At 45.6% G+C, this 24,658-nt stretch overlaps 1 protein-coding gene across 1 annotated transcript; it reads left to right on the top strand.

Moving 5' to 3' along the window:
* Positions 1-1,928: 1,928 nt before the first annotated feature.
* Positions 1,929-24,432, top strand: ZDHHC15 (zinc finger DHHC-type palmitoyltransferase 15). Its single transcript, XM_032702266.1, has 12 exons — positions 1,929-2,064; positions 5,360-5,386; positions 7,471-7,565; positions 8,259-8,379; positions 9,445-9,514; positions 9,886-9,918; positions 10,979-11,099; positions 12,290-12,422; positions 13,590-13,716; positions 14,321-14,430; positions 16,515-16,597; positions 17,662-24,432. Exons 1-11 carry the CDS (start codon positions 1,932-1,934, stop codon positions 16,556-16,558), a joined length of 1,014 nt encoding a protein of 337 aa, XP_032558157.1. The 5' UTR covers positions 1,929-1,931; the 3' UTR covers positions 16,559-16,597; positions 17,662-24,432.
* Positions 24,433-24,658: the final 226 nt, after the last annotated feature.

Genomic DNA, 24,658 nt, shown 5'->3' with positions numbered 1-24,658 from the left:
GGAAGAAGTTCTTCCTCATGTCCAGGTGGAATTTCTGGGCATCAGTTCCTGCCCCTTCCTCCTGTGCCATTGCTGGGCCCGTCCGAGCAGAGCCTGCTCCATCCTCTGCCCCCTCCCTGCAGATATTTATACACATGGATGAGTTGTCTCCTCTGGAGGCTGAACAGCCCCAGCTCCCTCAGCCTTTCCTGGCCACAGAGATGCTCCAGTCCTGGCCCCATCTCCAGTCTCTCCCCCATCTCCAGTCCCTCCCCCATCTCCAGTCTCTCCATCATCTCCAATCTCTCCATCATCTCCAGTACCTCCCCCATCTCCAGTCCCTCTCCCATCTCCAGTCCCTCCCCTCTCCAGTCTCTCCATCATCTCCAATCTCTCCATCATCTCCAGTCCCTCCCCCATCTCCAGTCCCTCCTCCATCTCCAATCTCTCCATCATCTCCAGTCTCTCCCCCATCTCCAGTCCCTCCCCATCTCCAGTCTTTCCCCCATCTCCAGTCCCTCCCATCTCCAGTCCCTCCCCCATCTCCAGTCTCTCCATCATCTCCAATCTCTCCATCATCTCCAATCTCTCCATCATCTCCAATCTCTCCCTCATCTCCAGTCCCTCCCCCATCTCCAGTCCCTTCCCCCTCTCCAGTCTCTCCCCCCTCCTCTCAGTCTCCCCCCATCTCCAGTCCCCTCCACAGTCTGCGCTGGCCCCGCTCCAGGTGCTCCATGTCCCTGCTGTGCTGAGGAGCCAGAGCTGGACCCTGCACCCCAGCTGTGCCTGACAGGGCCAAGCAAGGGGAAGGGTGCCCTCCCTGTCCCCACAGCAGCCCAGAGCCCAGACGCATACAGTGTTTGGGGTCCTGGTGGCGTTTGGGGTCCCATCAGTGTTTATTTGGGGTCCCAGCAGTGTTTCTTTGGGATCTCTGGGTTCAGGAGTGTTTGTTTGAGGTCTCTGAGCTCAGGGGTATTTATTAGGCGTCTCTGGAGTCAGTGTTTATTTGGGGTCCCAGCAGTGTTTATTCGGTGTCTCTGGGGTTGGTGTTTTTCAGCGTCACAGCAGTGTTTTTGGGATCACAGTGGTGGTTTTTGGGATCATAGCAGTGTTTCTTTGGCATCGCAGCAGTGTTTGGGGATCACAGTGATGTTTCTTGGGATCACAGCAGTGTTTATTTGGAATCACAGTGGTATTCATTTGGGACCCCAGTGGTGTTTTGGGGACCCCAGCGTTGTTTTTGGGACCCCAGCAGCGTTTTGGGGACCCCAGCTTTGTTTTTGGGATCCCAGCGGTGTTTTTGGGACTACAGCAGTGTTTATTTGGGACCCCAGTGGTGTTTTGGGGATCCTAGCAGAGTTTTTGGGATCACAGTGGTGGTTATTTGGGATCCCAGCAGTGTTTTGAGGATCCCAATGGTGTTTATTTGGGATCACAGCAGTGTTTATTTGGGATCCCAGCGCTGTTTTGGGATCACAGCAGTGTTTATTTGGGATCCCAGTGCTGTTTTGGGATCACAGCGGTGTTTATTTGGGATCCCAGTGCTGTTTTGGGATCACAGCAGTGTTTATTTGGGATCCCAGCTGTGTTTTGGAGATCCAGTAGTGTTTATTTGGGATCCCAGCGGTGTTTATTTGGGATCCCAGCGGTGTTTATTTGGGATCCCAGCGGTGTTTATTTGGGATCCCAGTGGTGTTCTGGGGATCCCAGCTGTGTTTTGGGGATCCAGCAGTGTTTTTTCGGATCCCAGTGGTGTTTATTTGGGATCCCAGGGGTGTTTTTGGGATCCCAGTGTTGTTTTGGGGACCCCGGCGCTGTTTATTCGGGCCCCCAGCGATGCTCCCCGGTTCTCCCTCAGGGGCCGCTCCCGCCCCGCCCGCCAGGGGCGCGGCGCGCAGGCGGCTCAGCCGATGGCCGATGGCGGGGGCGGGCAGCCGCGCAGCCGCGCGCCGATGTGCGCGGGGGCCATGGCGCTGTGGCGGGGGCTGCGCTGCTGCCGCCGCGCCCTCGCCTGGCTGCCCGTGCTGCTCATCGCGCTGCTGCTGCTCTGGTCCTACTACGGATACGTCTGCGAGCTCTGCCTCGGTGAGCGCCCGGCGCGGGGAGAGGGGCCCGCCCGCCCCGGGCCCACCCCAAGCCGGCGGGGCTTCGCCGGGCCGGGCTGCGGGCGATCCCCCCCCGCCCTCCTCCTCCTCCTCCCCTTCCTCCTCATTATCCTTCCTCCTCCTCATCATCCTCCTTATCATCATGCTCCTGTTCCCCTTTCTTCTCCTCTTCTTCTTCCTCCTCTCCTTCCTCTTCTTCTCTCCTCTCTTTCTCTTCTCTTCTCTCTCTTCTTTCTTCTTCTCTCTCCTCCTCCTCCTCTCCTCTCTCCTTCTCCTCCTCTCTCTCTCCTTCTTCCTCCCTCCTTCCTCGCTCCTCATCTCTCTCTCCTCTTCTCCTCCTCTTCTCCTCTTCCGCCTCCTCTTCTTTCTCCCTCTTCTTCTCCTCTTCTCGTCCTTCTCCTCCCTGTCGTCGCCTCTCGCCGTGTGTGCCGGTGTCCCGGTGTTCCCCCGTGTGTCCCGGTGTTCCCGGGTGTCCCGGTATTCCGTGGGTGTCCCGGTGTTCCGTGGTGTCCCGGTATTCCGTGGGTGTCCCGGTGTTCCGTGGGTGTCCCGGTATTCCGTGGGTGTCCCGGTGTTCCGTGGGTGTCCCGGTGTTCCGTGGGTGTCCCGGTATTCCGTGGGTGTCCCGGTGTTCCGTGGGTGTCCCGGTGTTCCGTGGGTGTCCCGGTGTTCCCGAGGTGTCCCGGTGTTCCCTGTGTCCCGGCTCCTGTCCCGTCTGGAACACCCCCGGGCAGAGCAGGAGCACAGGGATAACTCTCCATTCCGGGCCGGGTCCATTCCGGGATGAGTTCCTGGGGTTCAGGCTGTTCCCGGGTTTGCCCCGGCCGGGCTGGGCTGGGACTCAGCCCCTGTTTGTGTGTCCGTGCCGGGGAGGTGCCGGTGGGGAGGGTTGGGACAGTGACCCCACTGTGAAGGGCCGGGTTGTAGCCGTATGACAACGTTCAGATGTGATTTATGAGCTAAACAGTAACAAAAATCAGTCTATGCTCTGCCTTGAGGTAGATATATATACATATAAAACATATAAATATACATAACTCATTTTAATATATATATTCTGCACAGGGAAGAAAAAGGTTACATGAAATCACACTGAAGTTGTTACAGTAGCATAGAATGCTACGTTTTAGAAAGGAAAGTTTTGTACTAGCTAGAATTGTGTATTTAATGTAGCAATTTAATTGGATAGTAAGTTGCAAATGTTTTGTATGCATGCAAAATCTGTTAGTAGGAGAAAGGATTGTTAGTTCTGGGGGAGAGGAGAGGTGGGAGCTTGGACTTCTGAAGTTGTGAGGAGGAACATGAGGCTCTTTCTCTCTCGGGACAGGGTAAAGGCAGCCCAAGGTCCCAGAAGGTGGTTTGGGATGTTCCTGGGACAGGAGCTGCCTTCTGGTGCTGCACATGGAAATCAGGTTTTTGGTAGGGTTGGCAGTGTTTTTTCTCTCGATGGGCAACTAAATTGAAATGCAGTTTCTTTGGTCTGTTTTAATTGGTAGCTTGGCAAAGCCTCAAACATTTCATTGCTCTCAGCCCCTCTCTGGGACTGTGGGCTGTTTCTTTCAAGAATTCACACAGAACAATATCTCCAAGTTGCAAGGAACTGTCATTACATGTGACCAAAAAAGAGTATTTTCTTGAACTGTGCTTTGTTGGCAGTGCTGTACAGGTTCAGTAAAGTTGAACACTGGCTTGTTCCAGGTCCCAGTGCAGCTTTTAGAAGAGACTCAGGTGATTTTGCTGGGGTGTGGGTTGGGACTATGTTGCTCTGCAAGTGCTGGTTCAGCTGCCAGGAGCTCAGCTCACTGCCTGGAATTATGGCTGAAAATCATTCATTTGCCCACACCCGCCTATTTTTTCACCCCGTCTTTCTCTCCCATCTCTTTCATTTGCATATGGAGGAGGTTTATCTACACAGGAGTTGGAATGACTAAATTATTTCAGGATTTGAGCATTAACTGTTGGCATGTGCTGGTACTTTCAAAGCAGCTCTCAGGACGTTCTCCACATTTCTAACACAGCAAGGCTTTCTGTGCTGGCTGCTTCTCAGCTGTTGTGAGCATGCAAATAGTAGATGCTTTGTTTGGCTTCTTGGTTTTCACCCTCAGTTGTGTTCAGGACTGGGAGTGGTGAGGGGGGATGTCCTGGAGCCATCTCATGATACTGGATTTAAACTCTTACTGACTGGTGTGACCAGTGAGTCACAGTCCTGAGGAGGCCCTGATTTCTTGTCTGGTTGGTGGTTGCTGCCACAGAGAGAACAATGATCCTGCAATAAAACCTTTTACACAACCTTTATTTATGCTCTTTTCTCAAGTAAAACCCTTAGCAAGGCCCTGCTGCAAATGTGACACACTTCAGGAGGGAGCCAAGCATTTGTGAAAAGCTGATGTCTTCATAGCTTGATTGGCAGCAAACCAAAGCTAAAATAAAGTTTCCCTCACAATCTTGCTCACCTGAAAATGAGTGTGCAGAGACGCAGCAAATATTCAGTCTCTTTTCACCCACGTTGCTGTGTGTCACAGAACTTTGTCTTCCAAGCAAATATCACAGAACCACTATGCTTTCAGTTAAAGAGAGATGTCTTTGTGTCTACTGTGAAACTTGGATGGTGGCTTTTAAAATAATAGATGGATTTTAAAGTAATCAGCACAAGTAGACATTGATTGCTGGTTGGTCAAGGTGGCTCTGTTGGTGTAGGGATTGTTCTGTAATTACGGTGAAGTAAGGAGAGGTTGTAAAATCTCTACTTGTAGGAGGTGTAAAAGTAATGGAGTCATTGCAATTGCTGACTAGGCCAAAGCTGAGAAATGGTTAATTTTTTATTCATGCTGATGCAGAAATGCTTTGGACAGTGCTTATGGGAGGGGGTCAAGACCACCAAGAGACTGGTAGAAAGGAGCTGCAGGTATGTGGTACCTGCACAGAGATGCTGCTTGGACAGTTGCTGTAGGAGCCCTGGTAATCTTGTCACATCACTGTCACTAGAGGATTGGTTTTGTCATTTCTGATGTACAAATATGCAGAATATATTTTATAAATGGGAAAATACAGCATAAGTAACAGTTACTGAACATCTTGTTGTGGGGTGTGTGTGAGTGAAGAAGAGTTGTTACGGCTGCTTTGGATTTGATGCTGGACTGTGGGCTCTCTTTTTGCCTCTTGAATGTGAACATTTTTTCCTAAAATGGCTGTATTTCACATAGGAATGTCATTTGTAACAAACTTTTCTGGGATTCCTATTTGCTCTGTAGACATATCTTTTTTTTCTTTTTCAGTGACTGTGAGCAACCCTGTGGAGAAAGGTACGTGTGTTCAGTTTGCTGTTTGACGCTCAGTCCTGGTGTAAAAGGATTCACAAATGTTCCGGCTGAAATACCAAAAATATTTGCTGTCAATCTTTGAAATGTACATCCTCTTTCAATGTTTCCTTCCTGTAATTACACTCCTGGGGTGCACAGCAAGCGTTGTTAAGACATGCTGTAACTTTTGGATGCATTGGGAAGTGCCCTGTTTACTCACAGCATAAGAAAACATGGGAAGGTTTTAATCCCTCTGACTCTTTCAGGAAAAGGTGTGCCTGTCTGTGCACACCCACACTTCTCCCTTTCTCTTTCACATTTTCAGAGCTCATTTTACAAGCCAAATAGAAAAGACTAGTTCTGTTCTGTGGCCCACCTATTTTTCCCGTTTCCTTTGATCTTTCAGAGAAAGCTATTTTTAATGGGGTTTGTAGGCAGGCACAGATTTTTTCTTGTTTCTGTTCCCCACTAACCGGCTCTGGAGCTGTAATGCAGTAGGATCACTCCATGAGACTCTTTCCACTGGTGTGTTGTTGGAAGCCACGATCATATTCTAAGGATAAGGAGTCAGTGGCCATTTTAGTATTCCTCCTCTTCTTCCTGGAGGTGCTTTGGAGGCTTTTGGCTAATCCAGGTGGCCTCTTTGTTTCATTTTCCAGGGTTATGAAGGATAGAAGTAGGTGGAGTCATCGGGGAAGTTGTTCCATGAAGAGCAATGCCAGGTGATAGTTAAAGATCCTCCAGATTGCTGCATCGAGTCCATTCTCTTTCCACTACAAAGCAGTCCTAATATTTGAAATTGCTACAGAGAAACTCTGGAAAGCAGGATATTAATGATTATTCAACAGTAGAAAGTTAGTAGTTGCCCAATCCATTAGTGCATCTCTGGGTCAGCTTCCTCTAATGTGCTGTTTGATCAACTAAAACTAAACCTGTTGCAAGATATATCTCTTTTCATACTAATTAAAAAGTGGCTGAGCTCCACCTGCACCGTAGTATGAGGATAATCTCAAACAAGCTGGGAGCATAAGAATGACTTATCTTTGATTCACAGCTCCTTCACACAGTCCATCACATCCTTGTGAGGTGTATCCCATCATTTGCCATCTCATTAGAGTCTCAGTGATGCATTTGGCTTTTTTTACCAGTTTTCACACAGGAAAGACAGTGTTTTCACACAGTTAAAAAGTGTTTGGATTTTAGACTTCTCTTTCCACTAGTAGTATTTATTTTAATCTTAGTTTCTAGAATTTGAAGCTTAAAAGAAATGAGGGAAATGAGATTTTTATTGCAATTAAATGCTATGTTCAAATAAAACTGTATTGTAACTTTGCTAATGTCTTAGTGAGTTGAGTGTTAAATAACAGCTAGTTTGTGTAGCTTAAGAGCTGCTGCTCTTTGGCTCCCTGATCATGGAATGCCTGCTTATGCCCAAGGGCTCTGGATTAAAGTTGGCATGTTGAGATAAGACTGCTCTGACACGGGCTGGTTTCACCTGTATCCAGTGGATTACAATTCTTCAGTACTCACAAGACCTGTTTTGCTCACTTTGAGAGAGGTTTTCCTGATTTATTGTATCAGCTGTGGCAAATCTGAAAGAGATTGGATGTTTTCTAGTAATGTAAAGCTCCTGTTCCTCTTTCAGCTCTGCCAGGAAGGCAGCAGGGGTGGGCAGTGCACTGGCAATATGGGTCTGTGCTCTGACTGCATTTAGCAGCAACTGAGCCCCAAAACTGGGAGGTGCTGCAGGATTGCAGTATTAACCTGCGTGCTGCTCAGCACCAGCCAGTTCTGCCTGTCTGTGCCTGGGATGTGGGGAAGAGAGGAATCCTGGCATTCCCAGGGATATGGGGTGGGCACCTGCCCTGGGAGGGAAGTCTCTCAGAACTGTATCTTCCTCCCCCACGGAGGGGGGAGGCTTGTGAGCTCATTTACCCCCCCACCCCGGGCGCAGCCCCTGAGCTCTGGAATGCTGCTGGGAGGTTTGACTGGACTGTAAGAATGGGGAATTATGCCCCTCCTAAATAAAACTTTTGCTTAAGAAGTCATTGCTCTCTTTCTGTTTTTTCTTTTTGTTTTGTTTTTAGTGGCCTATCTTGTAATATTCCATATTCTCTTTGTGCTCTTTGTGTGGACATATTGGAAGTCTGTTTTCACTCTCCCAGTGCAGCCAGACAAAAAGGTAAGAGCCCCAGCACCTTCCATTCCTTGCAGAGCAAAAGCAGGGACACTAAAGAGAACTCAAAAATCCTTTGGTCAAGTTGATCTGGACAGGACAGTCGGATGCAGACATGTATTTTAATGCTTTTTCCACCAAGTATTTACTTTGTCATGTTGCTTGGATTGGTAGATTATTTTTGTTTTGTTTTGTTTTACCTCTCTGTGAAATACTAAGACAACACTATGTTTGGACCAACAGAGTGAGGACAATGTTTGTGTGGCACTCCAAATATACAGGCCTTAATCTGATCCTGATTACAAGAATGTAAATGTATAAATAACAACTAATCCCAGTTTTAGAAATATAAAACTGTGATTGGGGGCAGGTTTTTGCTCACAAGGGAAGTGCTTAAAGTGTTATCAAGGTGAGTAATGTTATTCCTGAAAAATAGTCATCTAAGGCAGCCGTAGGAGCAATTCGAGTAAATTGGTTTGTAATCTTTAAATTTCACATTTGCGTTTTTTACTGGTGTATCACGTGGGGTTCTGGCTGCCCAGCACTCACTATCTTCGTCTTCTTCACAAACACATTTTCACACTCAATTAACCTCGTGAGCGGGAGTGGGAGGTAAAAATGTTTCTAGACTTGCCTGTATTTGAAGCATTCTCTCTGCTCCCCCTGGGTAACTGCTCCTCTCATGGCTTCTGCCCCCAGTTCCACATGTCCTACGCTGACCAGGAGCGCTATGAGAACGAGGAGAGGCCGGAGGTGCAGAGGCAGATCCTCGCCGAGATCGCCAGGAAGCTGCCGGTGTACACGAGGACAGGGAATGGAGGTGAGCCCCAGGGAGCTCGGCAGCTCTGAGCTCAACAAGCGCAGTCAGGTAGCACACACTGGCACTCCAGAGGGTCCTGCCAACCAACAGCATTTCTAGTGCCACTGCAGCACCCATTAATTCCTGTGGGAATGATTTTCATGCCTTTTTTCTCAAGTTTTCTCTTTGGAGAAGCAAAAAAGCCTTGAACATTCCTTCATTCCATGGAGGACCAGGTGCTGCCTTTCAGAAGCAATATGCTACCCTTTGGATTTATGTTCAAAAACCCACGTTGCCTGTGTTTAGTATGAGCAGTAGAATCACAAGATCTGTCATCATATTTACTTAAAATGGAGTCTGGCTTAGAGATGCAGGACATAAATCTGTGACCAGATGTTTTGGCCATGCTCAGTGATTAAATGCCTCTGGACTCCTTTTGCACCTTAAAGAAATCTGTGTTCATATTGGAGGCTCTGACCTGCTCGTTTCTGCCAGGCAAACCAAAGAATTCTGAAGTAAAGAACTGGAATAAATAGGGAATTACCAAAATGGAATGTATGTACAGTCTGAGTAAATGTGGAAGCCAGAAGGAAATGTGCAGTTTTGGTTTATCACTTTTAAGCTGGCTGTATGGTTTAGAGTAGGTTTAGATTAGAAGTTGGGGAGAAATTGTTCCCTGTGAGGGTGGGGAGGCCCTGGCACAGGTTACCCAGAGAAGCTGTGGCTGCCCCATCCCTGGAAGTGTCCAAGGCCAGGTTGGATGGGGCTTGGAGCAACCTGAGCTAGTGGGAGGTGTCCCTGCCCATGGCAGGGGAGTGGAATCAGATGATCTCTAAGGTCCCTTCCAAGTCAAACCATTCTGTGATTTCAGTGAGGATTGCTCCCCCCATCTGCAGGTCTCCAGCAGAATCAGGAGCATTGCTAATCCTGGCAGCAAAAACCAACAGCAAATGTACTCATCTGCTGAAGTGATAGAGGAAGGAGTATGAACAGTTAGGAAATGAACACCAATATCAGCTATCATGTGGGAAAAAAAAAAAAAGAAGACTCTTCCATCATTTGGTGTTAATTTGTCTTTAATCTCAGGTATTCGGTTCTGTGACAGATGCCAGCTGATCAAACCTGATCGTTGTCACCACTGCTCTGTCTGTGCCATGTAAGTCAGGGACTGTGTCTCTGAGGTGAACACAGTCCCCATGGGGTCCTGTGGGTGGGCTGGGCCTTCCCATGGCTCTTAACACAGAAAGGGACCCAGGGGCCTCTGTTCCAACTGCAGCCTCCAGTGCTCCAGTGAGAAACCCTCGGCATAGCTCTTCTCTAGACGAGAACAAAGGACATTAGTTGGCCTTGAAGAAGTAATAAGAGTTTCATCTTAAAACAATACTACCTTAAAAAACTTAGACAGTATCATTTTGACTTTCTGTCATGTAGAAATCTCACAAAAACCAGAGGTTTTGCTGTTGATCTGCAGTTGGCAATTAAGTACCAATTAAAAATCTTCCATTTTTCTTTTTTGTCCTTTTACAGGTGTGTGCTAAAAATGGATCATCACTGTCCATGGTATGTCCTAGATACTGGTTTGTGGCTTTCTAAGAAAGGTTGCTTATATATAATATATTTCTGGCACATATTTCTGTATGCCTCTCTCATTTCAGGCCATCCATCTCTTTATGTTGGGAAATATATAAGATAATTACGCTTCAAAATTGCCTGAAATGTTTGATATTTTGAAAGACAGATTATTTGTGCTTGTTCCATAAACTATATGTGAAAAAGCTGTGATATTGATATCATTTAAAACCCAACTGCTAATTTACTCTGACTATTATTCAAATTTGAAAGGGACTTAACCTTAGCCTTTAGTCTGGGGTCTGTCATCATTTCAGCTGCACTTGGGGGTGCTTTCAAATAGTAACATCTGCATGTGGATCATTTCTGAACTGATGCCTGTTCAGAGACCATCAGTGCAGAAAGCTGCATGGGTTACTTGAGCTTTACCCTTTTGGAGAATTGCTGCCACTCAATTTATTAAACTCCTCCTTTTTTTAAAAAAAGGAAGATTTCAGAAATCAGAAACAACACAAACATTTCCCCACCTGAACCTCCCTGGCAATCAAAATTGTAGAGGATTTTCCAAACCTGAGCGCTGAGACAAACCCCCACTATGTTTTCCTGCATCCTCTGGTTCCTTTGTAGAGTTGTCCTGTGCATGGAGAATTAGAACCAAATTTGGGCTTAGCTGGGTTGGATGTCACCAGCAGCAGCGGTGAATGTGGCTGCTGAGGTTTGCCCTTGGGTAAAGGAGCCCAGAACTCCCAGAGCCCATTGCCTTTGCAGACAAGACCCAGCCAGGAGGAATTAGCTGCTGCCTCTGGGACACATTGGCCTGCAGTACCAACCCCAAAACATGAGCTGTGCTTGTCCTTGGCCCAGCAAGAAGCCTTGGAGTGAAAAGCAGAGACTTGAGTTCTGTTCCATTTTGGCCACTAAGGGGAGCTGCTTCTTGCCAAATTCTGTTGTGTGAGCCAGAGGTTTAATAACCCCCCAAACTGGTCGTGCTCTTTGTGTGACAACCATGTGCTGCACAAATCCTGATTTCAACTTTGCTTTTGTCCTCTAGGGTGAATAACTGCATTGGATTTTCTAACTACAAATTCTTTCTACTGTTCTTAGCCTATTCTTTGTTGTATTGCTTGTATATTGCTGCAACAGTCTTCAAGTATTTCATTAAGTATTGGACAGTAAGTTGTGAAATCTGGTTCCTTTTTCATCTCCTGTGAGTCTCGTGGGGTTTAGTCACTCTCGTTGCTGTTTTGCTCTCAGTCAAGTGGAGGGGCTGCATTTTTCCTGTGAGGTACTTTCCTGGGCCCCTTTTCAGTCCAAAACTCCCATTATATGTCCAAAATGCACAAAAGCAAGAAGCAAATAGACCTCAGGAATTCCAAACTGTACACTAGCTTCTGGGAAAGAGGTTATATCCTTTTCCTTTTTGTTTGCATGTGTGTCTCTCAGAACGTTTGGAATTGATGTTGACTTTGATCTGTACATATTTACTGAAAAGAGAAAAAAAAAGTCAAGCTCCCTTGTTCATTTTCTAATCCCCATAGAATTCCTTTCTCAGTTTAAAACTGGACTGAACTGAAGTAACCTTTTTATTCAGTTGTTGCTGGTCACTCCTATGCAGCAGTGCCAGCTGACAGCTCAGTAAGAGGCTGGCCCTTGGCCTCTAGCTTGTGTCCCCTCAGCTGCTGACTTTGTGTTCAAGTCCCTTAACTTTGCTGGGCATTAATTGTTCCTCACGCTCAGCAGGGCCCAGCTGTGAGCTCTGTGCTGCTCCCATGGGATGAGCAGAGGCTGGGAAGTGCCTTTGTTCCCTGCAGGTGCCCAGAGCCTGCCTGTGTGTGCTGCTGGGCACCTCTGGCACTTGGCTCCTCTGCTCTAGAAGGAAATGGGTGTCTCCACCTCTTGTAAGGTCCCACTTGGTTTTTAAGCTTTCCCAAGTCCTCTCTGCTCAGTTCTAACCCCCCTATAGCTGCAGCTGTGCAGGCCAGGTTCTCTTGGCTTGCCTCACCTTTCAAGAGGTGCAGAATTTTAGTGTATGCACAGGAAACTCAGCAGAACATAAAGAGGGCTTCAAGAGCTCCTGCCTGCTTGTTTCCCGGTGGGCACAGGGTGTGCTCCTGGTGCCCAGGTGGGAAGGGTGATTGCCCTGCCTCTGCTGCACACCAAGAGTTGTGCTTTGGGAACAGGAGGGGAAATGAACCACCTCATTTCTTTGTCTCTCCTTGGGTTTTATACTAAGGTTGATTTTTGTCTATACGAGTTTGAGAACTCCCAATAGGAGTTTTAGAAGCTCTCTTCTCTCTAAGAATGAAGAATTTCCAGCTTTAATTTGTTCCTATCACTTGTTCTGTGTTGCTTTTCTTTCCAGGGTGAACTGACCAATGGACGTTCCAAATTTCACATCCTTTTCCTTCTCTTCGTGGCAATCATGTTCTTTGTGAGCCTCATGTTTCTGTTTGGATACCACTGCTGGCTCGTTAGCAGAAACAGATCCACCTTAGGTAAAGCTCTTGTGTCCCTCTTCTTTTTGTAAGACACACCAAGGTGCTGTGAGAACCAAAAAAGAAAATAAAAAAGGCATTTGTTCTATTTCTGTGCATTCCTGCTGGCTTATGAGGGAAGGAAGATTTAAGATTTTGGCACAATGCTGCAAAAATTTGTCATTTGAAATTAGTTGTGTTTGTTAGCTGGTGTGACAAAAGCACACAGGGAAAGAAAAAGCACAAAGGGAAACAAGAGTCTTACAGTGTAAAAATTATAAAAATATTATGCATATGTATAACCATGTTTGAAATGAGTGCAGCTTTTCAGGAGTAATGGTTTGTTATGTTCAGATGCTGGTGTGCATCCTAAACCAGCTTAGTGAAGTTGGGAAACAGTGTCCATTCTCATTGATAAAAGCAAAGAAGTTATGGCTGTAAAACCAAAGAAATTATCTAGAACAGAATGATTTTGCCGAGTAGTTTCTTTGTCTTTCCTCAGATAAATGTTGCTCAATTTTTAAAGCTTTTTGGATAGTTTTATAACAAAAAAGACACTATCAAGAGTGAGCAAATATTCTGGTTTTGTCTAGTTATTAACTTTAGAACTCATTTCTTGGGGCACAGAAGCTCATCTGTCCCAAAGCATCAGACCTGTGCAGCAGCTTCGAAGGTAGATCAAATTGTTTCTAAGGCACTCCAGGTTCTCCTCCCCTCTCTTTTTTTAGTTTTGTGCCTCACCATAACAGAGGGTCTATTTGCATTTGTTTGTTCATTATATCATTAATGAATGAGGCAATTTAAATCTCCAGTGCCACTTCTGGAATACTCATTGAAGGCCAACCTGTTTAATTCTGCAGATTTTTTTACTTCGAAATTTTCACCCACTGAATTTCTACAAGTCTCGCAGAAAGAACTTTTAACTCTTGTTCTCTAGATTAAACAAACCATTTTTGGTTTGATTTGACTGTCCTGTAGTTGTATGACCAAATTCCTGCCTTTGATTGGAAAGTCTTTACAGGCTTTGCAAAATGAGAATAAGCTTTCACTCATTCTCAAACTTTGTAGTGCTGAATCTATATAATCTATTAAATCATGTTGACTTTAGATGGCCACATCATGCACAATCCTGTTTCAGAGACTTTGATTGATTTTCATTTTTTTCACTGAAATTGCATCTGTGTGTAGAGGCTTTCTCAGCTCCGGTGTTTCAAAATGGCCCAGATAAAAATGGATTCAATCTTGGCTTTGTAAAGAATCTTCAGCAAGTGTTTGGAGAAGAAAAAAAGCTCTGGTTGCTGCCTATTGCCTCAAGGTAAGTAATAATCAAGTGAGTGCTAAAAGCTGATACGATTTTTGCCATTTTGTGTATAGGTTTAGGTCACAGGAAAGTGGGGGTTTTATGTGTCTTTCAGTAACATCTGACTAAGATTGAGGCCATGTGTCATTGAAACACAAATGTGTGATTTCTGCCCTGAAGAATCTGTGCTATCAATTGATAAAATTTACACCTATGGAATAATTGCTCTGTTTTCATAATTGTTTTCCTTAGTTCCCCCTCACTTCTACCTGTCCACAAGTTAATTTTTTCTGTTTGTTTTGGGTTTTTTTCTGTATCCAATTGATTTGATCAAGTTAGCACATTGAAGTTCTGCTAAAAATTACTTAATTCCAGGCTTTAGATTTGAACTTTTGTCCCCAGTGAGCTTGAAGGAACTGAGGACCAAAACTGCTCTCTAGTAAAACTTGGCATCTGAGCTGCCATGAAAAATAAACACGGTGCTTTTCAAAGCTGAAATATAATTTTAAGTAAACATGGGAAATAGAAGCAGCAGAAAACTTTGTTTGCAGATAAAATGTGTTGAAATTGTCATCCTTTGAAGCTGTTTTCCCAGTGTCTCTCTGCCTTTTCCATGCAGCCAGGGGGATGGACATTTTTTCCCCATGAGAGCCTCGTGTGAAGCTCGGAACCCTCTCCTGGCAAATGAAGAGCAGTGGGAAGAGGATGGAATAGATGAAGAGCCCCAGGGTAAGGTAACACTGTAGGAAATCAGTTGTGTCCTGACCTACAGTGCCTAATAGATAAATTCAAAGTGATCAAATAAAAGTGGTGTTGGCTGAGTCCCTGGGCAGCTCTGCCTTGACTAATGAGCACAGACTGAAAATAAGCCCTACTTTGGAGTCAACTTTTTTGTTTTCTAGTAGCTTTCTACTTGCAAGTGAATGGACTGAGAGGGTGGTACAAGTTGCAGAGAGAAACTGAGATTGCCACAAACTGAGTGTTTTTACCTGTAAATGTTGTTACATGCAGTGCAATTATCTAGGACACAAAAAAGGAGAATACTAAGATTTTTTAGAAGTGCAGGTATCTTCTGAGAGTGTGTGAAAGCAGGCATGCAAACACCTGAGTGCAGGGATACATTTAAGAAGCTCCTTTATACTTTGTCCAGCTTTATTACAAGAGTAAAGCAGTTCATTTGATGCTGGACTTGATGTGCTGATCTCCGTAGAAAAATAGATGTGCTGGGAGCAGGTCTAGGTGAGCTGCTATGTTTGTGCAGTCAATTTGATGGTTTTCTGGCATTCAAAGATACCTTTTATGCTATGGAAATCCTATTATAAACCAGAATTTATATGTATATACATTCTTTGATGGTTTTTGTTGGATGGATCCAAAATCAGTTTAATGATTTTACATTTCTGTGTTTGAAGTTGATTTTTTCCCCCTTGGATGTTTACCTGCAAGCTTTGGTCTTTGGAGAGTACAGGATGTATTGGAAGCTCAGGATTTGTCATTAGTTTCTGCTAACGAGCCCCAGTCCCCTTGTTTGAGGGTTCAGAAATCCTGTCTGCAAGAGCTCCTGGTTTTTCCTGTGGAACAAGGATGCCATTCACAGGTTCCTTTTAAAATAAAGGTGGTAATCCCACCCTTTTTTTCCCTTTAAGGAGTGGTGATAGTGTGAATTAATTCTGAGGTTATTTATAATCCATGGATCAAACATCAGAGACATGATTTCCATAGTTGTGCTCTTTGTTGCCTCAGAAGAGTTTTCAGGAACTTCGCTGATAAAGTTCTCTTTCAGGGTGTACATTTTAGTCCCACATGTGCAGGATTTCTGTTTGAGATCCTGTGAGGAAGATTTAGCCTTGGGCAAAGGGTAAAAAAGCTTTTCATGTGAACATTTTCCTACCCGTGCTGTGCCATGAGCTCTTTAATCCTCCGGCACAGGCCCTGCTGCTCAGGCTCTGCTCAGATCTCACCTGCAGCTCTTTGTTCAGATTTTCCATTGTAAAATAAACTGAGTTCATGTCCTGCTGGGAAAATCCACTCTCCAGGAGTTTGTCAATAGGACTGAAGAGGCTCATTTCAGCTTTTCTTCAGATGAACTGCTTTAATTGGTTCCTGTCTGTGTGTTAGAAAACTACCTGCTCTTCCTGGTTTGCTCTATATGTTTTGGCAGTTACAAGGTAACACAAATTGGTTTTAAAAATACTAGAATTGGCTTTAATAGTAACAAACTATGGCATCTCTCTGAATTTTTTGTGAGGCTTAAAACAAGTCCTTTAGGAATGAGTCAGAACTTCTTCCAACTTTTACAAAGTATAACTTATCTGAATAAATAATTAATTCTTACATATGAAAACATTTGACAGTGAGATGATTTTTGGCTAGATCATACCCCAGAATATGATCTGGAGCTTATATGAAGTTCCTCAATTTATAGTACTTATAAAATAACTGACATTTACAGGCAGTTGAATTAGATGATCGTTATGGGTCCCTTCCAGCTGAAATATTCATGTTCTCTCTTAAACAATAGAAGTAAACCATTATAATTGAGTAGTCAGAAAGACCTGAAATGTTACATTAAAACTGAAAGATCTTCATTTGTCTTTGTGGCTTTAAAGCTTGTGACATGGTTATGAAATAAATAAAGCCAATAATAGAGCAATCTCAGTTTGAAAGCAGCTGTTCAGTTATCTCTGACAAGTGTTGTCTATTTTCATTTGGAATGACTCTTAAAAACACACTTCCATACTTAGTGAAAAATATATTCTCAGTGAGAAAACCAGGTTTACTTACCTCTGACTGCTTTGTTTTTCACTGTACAGGTTCTGGTGAAGCCTCAGCCCTTGTCATAGAAAGGGAGACATAGCAGTGTGACAGTGCAGCCTGGTAAAGCTTGAGCACAAAGGTCAGTGTTCCTTCCTTTCCCTCAAATCCACACTCTGCAGGGAAATGGGGAGGGGCTGTTGGACAGGGTTTGGCTTTAGCAGTGCCATCCCCATGGTGCTTGGACAGTCCCTGAACACTGGGGATGGAGCTGTGATTTCACCAGTATTCCCCAGCTTGCCCAGAAATCCCTGGCTCAAGGGAACCTGAAGGGCAGGGGTGGCTCTCAGCAGCCCTGGCTGGGGGTCGGCCCAGGTAACACCAGAGCCACCAGCACAGTGTGTAGAGGAGGACACAAAGCCTGTAGCTGCTCTGGAAAATGTGGCAGGAACGACTCTTGCACTGACTTGTACAATTCCAAGGTGGGAAGTCTGTGCAGGGATTCATGGAAGGAGTAGGAAGGTGCAGGTGCAGTCTAATGAAAGTTGAGAGCAGCCAAGTTGCAGTTGGGAGAAAACGGAAGTGACCTAAGAAGTGACCTGGAATGTCACATCAGCTGCTACTCCCTGAGCTATTTTTTTCCACTCTGGAGAAAGGTGGGTACAACAACAGATGGCACTGTGGGGAAGATGCCGCTCCCAAAACACTCCCTGGTCTGTAAAGCTGTTCTGCCTTTGAGAATGGGGCACACACGCAGGGAGCTGCAGGCTCTGTCCTCTGCAGGCTCCAGGAGATATTCTCCCAGAGGAGCGTAACAGGCCAAGATCCAAGGAGTAGGAATCTGCTGTCCCACTTGCAGAAGGTGGGACAGGCAGACGGAATTTACCCCTCTGTTTTCCAGGGGTGTTAATAACTATTGTTTGGCAAAGCACTGCCTGGCTGTGCTCACATACAGGGCACCTCCAGACTTTTGCCCATGGGCTTCTGGCATTTTGTGGATACCAGTCCATTTTCTTCCACTAACAAAAACCCAAAAGTGTTTTTTCTGTCAATAGTGAGGACTGAATTCTGCCCTTCTACTGGGGAGGGAAAACCAGCATTTTCCTTGTTGTTCTTCACGGCTTTAAAACACTCAGTTTTAAAGTTCAGATCAGCCATTGATGCTCATCACAGCAGTGTTATAGGTGCATGTTTTTGTTTCCTTAGATTTCAGCTTCCCTCTCAGGAGCCTACACTTTCTCTTGGCATGGACTTCAGTTTTGAGGGGCAGAAAACAAGTAGATCTTCAAGATGAGAAAACGTCCTGAAGTATCACCCAACTGGAGTCTGCATCTGAGAGTGCTTCTCCAGAAATCCTGCTGTCCAGATGGCCCAAGACTTTATAAGTTTCAGTTACAGAGTTAACAGAACAGTTTTATAGAGTGATTGTGGCCAATCTTCTTTGGCCTGCTCTCTTTATTTTATAAATACTATATATTTTTATGCAAAAAAGGCAAAAATGTTGATGACAGTGCACTTCCAAAGGCCTTTTCATTTTGCAAACGTCAGGGACTCGAGTTCTTGAAATTCTACCAAGCCATAATATTCTTGGGGATGGTTATTTATTTTGAGGCTGATTCCCCAACCTTCTCTTGACATTTTCTACTGTGTTTGAAGTTCTGAGTCAGTTCAGCCCAGTGCGAGACAGACCCAGTTAAATCTGGCACTAAATTGGTAGTTGGGTGTAAGTGTAGTGAAAGAAAAAGTGCTGAACATGCACACTGACATGTGCAGCTGTGAATGCAAATAAAATATTCCCATTGCCAGTATCAAGATTCAAGAATATTGTGGCCATAGATTTTTTTAACTTTTTTTAGGAGGGTGTTATTGTCTTAGAGTTTGTTTACAGTGCTCTTTGCCCAGTCCTACTTGCAGGCACCTAAAATGCAAACAGGAACTTCAGACAGTCCAGTTTGCATTAATTCCTAGGGCCAAAATGTCCACTCATTCCTGGATCGGTGTTTGATGGAAATTTGTGTGTTTGTGGAATCAGAAAGGAAGGTGTGAATTCGAAACACAGGAGTTGGAAATGACAGTGAAAGTTTAGCTCCAACAGTGGTGTTTGGAGTTTACACTCCACACGAAATGCTGAAGAGATAATTGATATATAGAGTTTTTCAGACTTCTTCCCAAACCAGTGCACTGACTGGTGGTTCCAGGGGTTTCAGCACTAGGTGATCAGATTTTTTTTACTTTTTGCTCCATTTGCAGGCAAAGGGATGTATCCTGGTTCTGTTCTGGGGAAGGGAACTGACCCTTTGGCCGGATTATACACATTTTTCTAGACTTGACTCTTTTTTTATCTGCATGATTCAGCCCTGGCAGCTCCATCACTCATGTCTGAATTAGGTGCATGCTTACAGTATTAGTGTACTGCCTTTAAGATCATTTGGTACCATTTTCTCTCCCGGTTTTGTTTTGTTTATCAGCCCATTGGCATTGAGGTGACTGCAGAGGCAGTTGTGCCTGTCAGGAGAAATGACCTGAGAAGTGAGTTTGGTGACAAAGGCTTTGCCTACCTACTAAATCCTTTTTTTCCCTCTGTTTTCTCTGCTGCTGCTGCCAGTGGGAAGGTGTCTGTGAGATGGGAGAGCCTTGCAGAGACTTTGTGCCCTCAGGAGCAGTCGTTTCCCTGCTGTGATCCTGCCCTGGGGACAGGGATCCTCAGCTCTGCAGTTCTGTGCAGAGCAGGCAGGGATCTCTGGAGTGTCTTACTGCTGAATTGGGTTGTGAGGGGTCAGGGTGGGCTCACCCAGGCTCGGGGTGGTTTGTCTGTGTCCTCAGAGTGCTCTTGAACACTCAGAATGTTCCTGCTTCAGCCACCAGAGCCCTGGCCGTGGGGTGGCTGTCACAAAACAGCTCTCGAGTGTTTCTCCTGCCCATCTAAACCTGCATTTCTAATGTAAATCTCGAGTTGGACCTTCCCCCGCGTGTGATGAAAGATGGCAGCAGAATTAATCACCTCATTTTTGGTAAAACGTGCTCTGGAGGGGGAGTTTGAGAGGACGGTGGCAGCTAAACACAACAGGAAATGTGCAGGAATTTAGCACCAACAGAGGTGCTATTTGTGCCTTCAAAAACTCAAAATTCCTTGTGTAGAAAACCAGGAAGAAGATCTGGGGACTTTCTGTTCCATTCTGTCAGCTGAAGTGTATTTTTCAGAGCTGTGTGGATTTACAGGAGTTTTCTGAGCAGGTTCCTGTGTCCTTCCTGGGTTTGGTTCTGGTTACAGCTGTGTCTTTGAGCTGTTTCTCTGCCAGGCAGCAGCAGCAGCAGAGCTGCCCACGAGCTCTGCAGGCACCATCCCTGCCTGCTCCTGCTGCAGCAATGCTCACTTGGCAGTACAAAAAATCAGGTTTCATCTTCTAATAATTATTAAACCAGATGTCTTTAAAAGGCTGCTACCAAGCTCAGATTTAGAAGCAATTTTAAACATTTCCAAGTAACTTTTATTCAATTTTTTTTCTTGTAAATAGTTATGGCCAATTCTTCCCTTTCCTTAAAAGCAGCTCAGCCCCCTGTGGTTGTAAAAATCTCTTGCTCAGGTAGAAAAATGCAGTTTAATCACTTCAGAACCACTCCCATCAATATCCACATCAGGTGTTGGAAAGCTTCAGGAGATAAACACAAAAGCTGTGTAAAAATGAGGCAGAACAAACCAAGGGAGACCCACATGTCTGAGTGACTGAGCAAGCTCCATTTTGTTCCCTTCTCCTCGCTGAAGGTGATATCCTTGTGTTACCCTGGCATTTGTCCTGTTCGTGCTGGGTAAATGCACTGGCAAACAGCAGTTGCTCAGCTGCTGTGGTCACTGCTGCAGGTGCTCAGAGGGAAGGTACTTGGCCCAGTGCAGGGCAGGTTTTTTAACCTGCAAATGGCTCTTTAAGGGATACACCTACTGCAACACCTCCTTTATCCTCATCCAGAGGCTCTCCACCATCATCCCTGACTGTGAGGGCTGTGTCATCAAACCTGTCCCTTACCTGCCCTGCCAGCCCCTCCTGAGCAGCTGCTCCCTCCATCTCAGCTCTGCAGGGATGGGACTTAGCCCACCCAGTCCCACAGCAGCAATGGCACTGCGGCTCTGGGAGCTGCCCAACACTTCCAGTGCATCCTGGGTGTTCCTCCTGCTGCTGTGCTGGAGCACAACTGTTCCAGGTCTGCTCTGTGTGCCCGGGAGCAGCCTGTGTTCCCCTGGGACCAGCACCTTGGGATGTTACTGTTGGTCTCTGGTCAGGTGCTGTAAATCCAGTTGCACCAAACAATTTGGTGAAGTGGAAAGGTTTGAATCTCAGTTCTGGTGCTGCTGGAAGTTGTGAGACTGTCGTGCTCAGTGCTGAACCGCAGCCTGGAGCAGTGTGGAGGCAGGAAGGCTGTTTTCTCTGCCTTAGTGGCAGACATGGACTAGAGAATGAAGCAGAAAATGAGTGGTTCTCAGCTCAGGTCAGAAACAGCTTCTGTCCTTAGGGGATCTCCTCCTGCTGCTGGAGCTGCATGGTGTAGAAGCAGCTGTAGGTCAAGAAGATTTTGTTGCTTGGCTGAGTGCAGCCAAGGTGGGGGGCTGACTGGAAGGGGCAGTGCTGGGCACGAGTAGCCCTGGGGCCAACTCCCATCAGGGCTATTCCCATGAGGCCCTGGCAGCTGGAACAGGAGCACCAGTGGTTGTGTAGCTCTGCCAGCAGTCACCAGGCAGTAATAAATATGGGTTGAGTGCCAGCCAGCGTGGCAGTGTCAGACCCACGGCTGTGGATTTGTGAGCTTCCCTCAGGGCACAGGAGTGTGGGCTCAGCACCTGCCACCTGGCCTGGGCTCCTTCTGTTGGTATTGCAGCATTTTACAAATGCATCTCACATCCTCCTTGAGGCTGAGCTGTCTCAGCCATGAGCAACTTTTCCAAGTGATGTCACCATGGGAAAGAAGCAGCAGATGGTCTTGCTGGACTTTACTGTGGTACCTGCCACTGTCTCATCCCTCTGCTCCTGGTTTCATGTTCCAAAGTAACTGATCACTAACAGTTACTCACCTCTATCCCTCCTCACCTCTCCCATTTACATTCAGGTACACTGTACTCTTAAAAAAATAGGGAAAACATCATATTGATGTTTCTCTGGGTAGAACTGTGGTCAGTCGTGTCCTGGGCCAGGACTCATCCCCACCCCACTGCTCTGTCGGTTCCCTTTTCTCTGGCTGAGCTGGATCTTTGGAGCAGGATAACTTTGTTTTCCTTCAAGCAGGGAGCAGTACTGTATGTTTTTAGCAGGCTCTGTGTGTGGTGCACAGTCATTGGCAAGAACCAGGAAGCTTCCTAATGGCACTGTGCAATGAATGTTTGCTTCCTGGGAGAAATGGGAGTGGGATTCAGCAGAATCCACACCAGCTGGAGCTCTGGAGCTCTGTATGCTGGTATGGACTGAAAGCACAACTTTATGCATAAAGTCTGTAATATGAACATAAATAATAAATAATTTACCATTTTTTCCCTGAATTTAGCTCTGAAGGACACGCTGAGCTGTTCTCAGGGCCCCACTGCCTCCCCTGCAGAGCAGTTACTCTGCAGAGCAGTTCCTCTGTGCAGAGCCAGCTCACTCACCCAGGGGTTTAATTAGGAGGTGGAGGCACCGCTGACCTTGTCTATTGAGCCAGAATTAATTAACTCAGAAGGGTCATGTTTTCATTCAGTGACTCCTGTGGTACAGATTTTTGAAGTTGATCCATAGTACTTGAAAATACCTCAATTTTATTAATATTTGTCCAATCCTATCAGCTTCTGCTTGGTTACAGAACACTTGCAAAAATCAGCTCGCTCTGATGGGATCAATGACAGCATTTGCATGGTAGAGTGGTTGCTTTCAGTGCCAGCAATGGGCTGTCAAAGCTTGGCAGGGCAGCCCCCCACGGGCTCTTCCCGCTTAATGCTGCATTTCCTGCCCTGCTCATTAGCGCTGAGCTCGCACCCACTGCTGCAGCCTCCGAGTCTTGTCCTTGTTCCATCTCCCCTTGAGAGTTCTCTCTTCCTCCTAAACATGTAGTTATTTTCAGCTGTGAGCTGCTTGTGCTGGTTTTTGGATACTGTGAAGGTGAGTAGGTGTCATTTTATGCAGTTGTGCCTGTATTTTATTTGTAGTTAATCTGTTTGTCAGGTATCAGTTTGTGATTCTAATCATCAGGCCCAGCTGGCTTTGCTTAGAGCAGCAGGATCCCACTTCCTGCATTTTCTCTTTCCTAAAAACCTCATTTCTTCATTTTTTTCACTTTAGTTTGGGATGTAAACCTTGTGAAATAAAATCTGAGTTTACATTTCAAATACAAGTCTGTAAGTTGGTCATGCCTGCATGCTCCTTAAAAAAATTATTTTTTTCTGTATAAGGTTTTAGGATTTACAGCAGCATTTGTAAAGCTTTAGTGGGTAACAGACAATGTTAAAAAAAGTGTATGTTGAGGGGGGGAAAAAGAGCAGCCAAAAAAAACCAACAAAAAGGACCAAGGGATCATCTTTGTTTCTTCTTTTGGCTGTGTTTGAAAAGAAATGCCTGCTTGCATCAACCAGCTCATGGAACAGGCAGGGATTTCACCTGAAGGCATCCCTGCTGTTTCAGTACTTCCTCAAGTACTTAATTTCTTGAGTTCAACATTGGACTAAATCCCGTGGAACCAACAAAATTGTTCTCCCCATCTCCTTCCTCACCTGGAGGTGTGTGCTGCCCCTTCTCAGATCAGCACTTTCCTTTGTAAGAGAAATAAAAATCCAGTGGATTCTTGACAAGGTCAGTGTATTATTTTTTTCCCCCCTACCTTTTTCTGGAGAATCCAGGAGCCTCCTGGATGTGTCCGAGAGAGAAATCCCTCAGCACCTGGGATCCCAAAGGGTGAGTTTTGTGACTAAGAACTTGTGTGAGGAGGTGGAACCTGTTGTTCTACTGTTCTGAACTAACTCCATGTGTGGTCATTCTTCCTCAGAATTAATGAAGTAGCTTCCTGCTCTATTCACTGCCCATCTAAGCAGGAGCTACTCCAGAGTGAATCCAAATCCACTGTTGGAGCAGGGAACTTGTAACAGCTTCCCTTTTGCTTAGGAACATAGGAAATAGAAAAGGTCTTGTTATTTTATAAATTATAATCTGATCAGATGGCTGATCTTCATCTGAAAATGATGTTTATTGTGCCAATGGGTCCCTGAAAGATGAAACTTAATTTAAACCTCAGGATCAGACCATAGCAGCCCTGTCTGCATGTGCTGTTCAATGTTAGCAGGAGTTTTTACTTTGCCTCACAGGAAAGCCAGTGGGTTTCACTTGCTGGAGTTTTTCCAGGCAGGAAAATGGGGCTGAACAGCCACTGCAGGAGCTGCTGTGTGTTGGGAGCTCCCAACACACTCCCTCTGCACCAGGGTCAGGGCTCCCACCACTGGAACCCCCTGTGGAAGCTGAGCAGGCTCTGTGCCAGCAAAATCGGGGAAACAACAGAATTCCAGTGGATTGGTGTGTTTACACCCAGCTGTTTTTCAGGAAGCAGCATGGGCTGGTGGGGGTGTTTCTTACCCCAGCTCTGGTCTGTGCTGCCGAGGATGCGCAGCTCAGCCGGGTGCTCTCAGACAAATCCCTCACTTCTTCATTTAGTAGGAAATAACTATTTTCCAGTGAATGTCACAAAGGGACTGGTGCCCACCTTTGGGGTGCTGAGTTGGGGTCAGGAGTATAGTGCTGCTGCTGACAGTGAGACTTTTGATATCAAACGGGTTTTTACAAAAGCTTGGGAACTCATTTTTACTGTTGGACAAACGTTCTGACTACGCTGATGCTCTGTGGAGTTTCGCTGGCATTTTCCAAGTGTTTGTACAGTTTCTACAGCTGAATATCCTGTATGTTCTGCTTTGTTGTTTTCTATTATGCTTTATACTGTACTGCAGGCAAGTACTGCATTAAAACCATTTTTGGCTAATTTATTATACTTGTGAGTGGTTATTTCCTACACTCAGGCTAAATGTTCCCTCTCTGGAAGCCTTACACAACTTTAATTAATTGGAATTACCACTTGGAGCAGGGCAGGTTCTTTATTTGTGACAAAAAAGGATTCACTAAATGCTGGGAGTGGTGGGGGCAGCCCAGGCCTTGGCACTCTGCTCACCTGCCCAGAGGTGCAAAGGACACTTGAGATAACCTTCCCT

This window comes from Chiroxiphia lanceolata, chromosome 14, assembly GCF_009829145.1.
Source record: "Chiroxiphia lanceolata isolate bChiLan1 chromosome 14, bChiLan1.pri, whole genome shotgun sequence".
Taxonomy (NCBI): Eukaryota; Metazoa; Chordata; class Aves; order Passeriformes; family Pipridae; genus Chiroxiphia; species Chiroxiphia lanceolata.
This window is presented reverse-complemented; position numbering and strand designations above follow the sequence as displayed.